Below are 3,892 nucleotides of genomic sequence, written 5' to 3'. Positions count from 1 at the left end.
GGCAGAAATGTTGAGAGCGCGAGCAACACATTGCGAGCGAGTGCAAATGCAAAAACTGAGCGAGAGGGGCTGCTATTGTGTGTGTGTGGATAATAGCAAACACTGAAATACATTTTTGCAAGCAGCAATGAATTTTGTTCACTGAAATTTAGCTTTTCTTCACTCAAAATAAATTTCTCCTCAAAATGCAACCTGCAATTTGTTTTTACATGCGCTCAGAATAGTGGCACAAAAATAACGCCATACACAGCAAGTACTGCTAAAGGCAGCAGACGTAGGTTAAATGATCAGCCTGTGGGTCAATTTAGATGTACAGCCAAGATGTAAATCCATCTGGCTACAATGTGTATTAAAACTGGTATCTAAAATTATTGACCAAAGAATTAAATACATGCACTATGTCCCTTTTATAACTCTTGATTCCAGGTTAAAAATGTACGCTTTTTGGTGTAACCCAAGGTTTACAGGTCAGGTTTTGTTTGTCTTTCAAACTCAATGTAGTTTGTGAAGTAGCCATAGCTGTTTATAGACAACGTTTTTGTCATCCAACTAAATAAAAATTAAGGAAAATTTTAAGACAACAAGATAACTTGACCATACATGAGTGCTGCAAAGACAAAAACAAAAAAACATCCTTAGGGTTGTTTTTGCAATGTGTGTATTGCTTAAATACTTTAAATACTTACATAAATAACCTCTCTCTCAAACCTTTTCCTTATGTTCAGCAGAACAGCCACTTCATGCATGTCACTAGGGGAAAGAAGCAATTAGAGTATTATTTATGGGGTTATGAACAAAAAAAGCAACCGAAAACAACACTATTTTTTCATGTTTGAGTTCAACTGAATTTAAATTGAGCTTTTTTTTCTTACAGCCAAATACTTTCTCCACCCTTTCATCATTCTTTAGTTATAAAGGTGTTATAAAATGTGTTGTGCAACACTGCCTGCTGAGCACAATGCATTGCCTCCATAATCTGATAACCAAAAATATGACTTAAATATATACAAATACTGAACAACCAGACAGTGTTCAAGGTCCCCACTGCAATTGTAAGTCTTTGTTCTAAGTGTAACTGTGGTGTACTGTGGGATTTTTGTTTTTAACTTACTCTAGCTGTGTCATATCTTCAACACCATTTTCCTCTCTTTGCTCCCGCTGAACCATTGTGGGCAGGCTTCTGATTGCATACATCTAAAACAAGCACAGACATTCAGAAATTAAATGCAAGTACATGTTACAAGAACACATTCACTCACAAGGAACTGTTGATTCTCTTACTTTTGAATTATTATTAGTTGCTTACCCTCAAACTTTATGAAAAACATTTCAAAATTTTTTACCTTTTTTGCTGTTTAGTAAAACATTCTGCTTTTTCAAAACAAAAACATCAAGACATACCTAATCATTTATGGAACTTTTTCACTCTAATGTTACACTAGATATTTCGAACTCACTGCATAAACAAAAGCACTTCACAGGTTGACACCATGACAATTTTAGCCATTGTGGATACATAGTTTTGTCATGCCACATTCGTTTTTAGAAATTACCTTGTCAAACCACTGCCCATGTGGTTCCCCCTCCCTGCGGAGATTCCATTCTCCTTGCTCATTCCCCAAGCCTTCCTGTCCCATCAAGCTGCGGGGGTCTAGCAGCTCCCCTTCACCATACATGGACCACTTATTTAAGTTTTGGACTGTCCCATGAGGTAAAACCCTCTCTGCCCCCCACACATCTTCATTTTGTTGGGCTTCAACTCCAGCGTTCTGTGCCCAGTGCTGTCTAGGGCCAGATCCTTGGACCTGGGGTGATACTACTGCATATGAGGAGGGTAGGCGAAAGGAGGCCCCCCGAAGGTGAGGGTTCTGCAAAGCACCAGATAGGTTGAGTGTTCGAGGTTCTGGTGCTTTGGGGGCACCGAGTCGTGTCATGATATTGCCATCAGGGAGGCGGTATTTCGCCCCACGAAGGTTTGGGTTTTTTGATAAGGCATTAGATAGGTCAAGCGCTTTGGGTGCCGAAGCCGGCTGAGGGCGGGTCATGAGAGTTCCGTCTGGCAAACGGTAAGTGGCAGATCGGAGGTTCTGGTTGCGAAGAGCATTGGAAAGGTCAAGTGAGCGCGGTTGAGAGGCATCAGTAGATCCAGGCTGCTTAAATAATGATGTGTTTGGAAGCCTATAAGAGGCACCACGGATGTTGGTTTTTAACAATGCACCAGAAAGGACAGGGCCGGAAGAAGCAGAGGAAGAAGGTTGAGCTTGGTTCCGTGAGAACAACGAAGATCCTTCTGGGAGCTGAAACTTTGCCTTACGCAAGTTAGCATTCATCAGGGCGCTAGAAAGCCCAGGGGAGGCTACTGAGCTCTCTGCACTCTGCGTCTGCTCTCCTGGACGTGTGAGAAATGAACTGTCTGGTAATCGATAAGAGGCGTTACGAACATTAGCATTGAGAAGAGCAGAGGAGAGTGTAGAAGAGGAAAGGGAGGGTGCAGATGTGGACTCTGTCCTGGTAACAAGTGTACCATCAGGTAAACGATATGTGGCTTGTCGCAAATTGGGATTGAGCAAAGCAGAGGACAGCATAGGGGAAGACAGTGGAGATGGACCTGAGACATGTTCAACAGGTTCATTTCTTGTGACAAAAGAGCCATCGGGTAGTCTATAGGTCGCCCGATGTAGACTTTGGTTCTGTAAGGCATTAGAGAGCATCCCACTGCTAACACCACCTACACTATCGGTGTTAACTGGAGTCTCAACAGGGCCCCGGGACATTGTCAAAGTGCCACCTGGAAGCTTGAACATGGATCCCTGGATGTGTGAAGTTCGCAATCCACCTGAGAGAAGTGGGGAGCTACCTCTGACACCTCCTTGTTGTTGTGGGGAAGGTGGAGGAGCAGGTGAGCCTGGCAATGTGGGGGAGGGTTGTCGCTGAAATGGTGAGGCAAAAGAAGCATTACGTAGCTGAGAGGTCAGCATAGCAGGGGACAACTGTGGGGATGAAGGGACAGAAGGGGCAAGAGGGACTGCTGCTTCAGGTGGCGTGAGAACTGTTGTATAGAGGTTGGCATTGCGTTGCAGAGGAAATGAGTAGGAGGCACTCCGTAGGCGTGAGTTCTGCATTAAAGCATTGGATAGACCAGCAGTGGGATACTGGGGCATCATCTGGCTCTCCTGTACATTAGCTGATATCTCCTCCTGTCCACCAGGCATGACAGGTAACGGGCTCCTCTGAATAGCTGTGGTGTTGCTGACATTGTGCAGGTAAGGGTTCTGGAGTGTGCGTCCAAGATTAGGTGATGAGGGTGTAAGTTGAGGGAGGCTCTGAGGGTAAATCTCATGTTGTGTTTGTGGGGAGCTGGGCCTTTGTAAAGGTGAAGTGTGAGCTATAGTGGAGTAAGGGAGAGGAGAGGTAGGAAAGGGTGAGCCTACAATTTGACCATTTGGTAAAGCATTTGTAAGCATTGGAGATGGGCCTGGCTCCATCAATGTATAGTCATAATGAGTGATATTCTGTGATGGTGGAAAAGTAGCAAGAGAAATATTAGCATTAGGAACAGGAGGCTGAAAAGATGCTGGTCTGAAACCATGGGGACTCATTGCCCTGTGAGGCAAAGGGGAGGGTGGATGAGACAAATGGTGCATGGGAGATGCAGAACGGGACAGCATTGGAGATTGTTGCTGCAAGGGCTGTGGAGATGGAGGTGTACTCTGAAGCCGGCGCACTGATGGCTGGGAAGAAAGAGGGCCACTCTGTTTCAATGATTGCTGTGGAGGGACAGGGGGACCTGGAGGAGGTGCTCTGAATGACTGCCTAGACTGAAGAGAGGACTGGTTTCTGGGCATTCGGACTAATGGCTGCCCTCTACCTACAGGTCTGTGGAATCCTCGTT

At 44.9% G+C, this 3,892-nt stretch overlaps 1 protein-coding gene across 1 annotated transcript in view; it reads right to left on the bottom strand.

Annotated features, from left to right (window-relative positions):
• myo15aa (myosin XVAa) overlaps positions 1 to 3,485 on the bottom strand; it is a 48,254-nt gene extending 44,769 nt beyond the window's left edge. The window contains exons 1-3 of the mRNA XM_042228079.1: positions 1,554 to 3,485; positions 1,112 to 1,194; positions 687 to 750 (exon numbers count right to left, since the gene is read on the bottom strand). Coding sequence (XP_042084013.1) covers positions 687 to 750; positions 1,112 to 1,194; positions 1,554 to 3,485 — 2,079 coding nt within the window. The remainder of the gene's footprint in view (positions 1 to 686; positions 751 to 1,111; positions 1,195 to 1,553) is intronic.
• Positions 3,486 to 3,892: the final 407 nt, after the last annotated feature.

The sequence above is a fragment of the Haplochromis burtoni genome, unplaced genomic scaffold, assembly GCF_018398535.1.
Source record: "Haplochromis burtoni strain Fernald_Lab_line unplaced genomic scaffold, NCSU_Asbu1 Contig_301, whole genome shotgun sequence".
In the NCBI taxonomy this organism is placed as follows: Eukaryota; Metazoa; Chordata; class Actinopteri; order Cichliformes; family Cichlidae; genus Haplochromis; species Haplochromis burtoni.
Note: the sequence above shows the minus strand (reverse complement) of the source record. Positions and strands in the feature narration are given on the sequence as shown.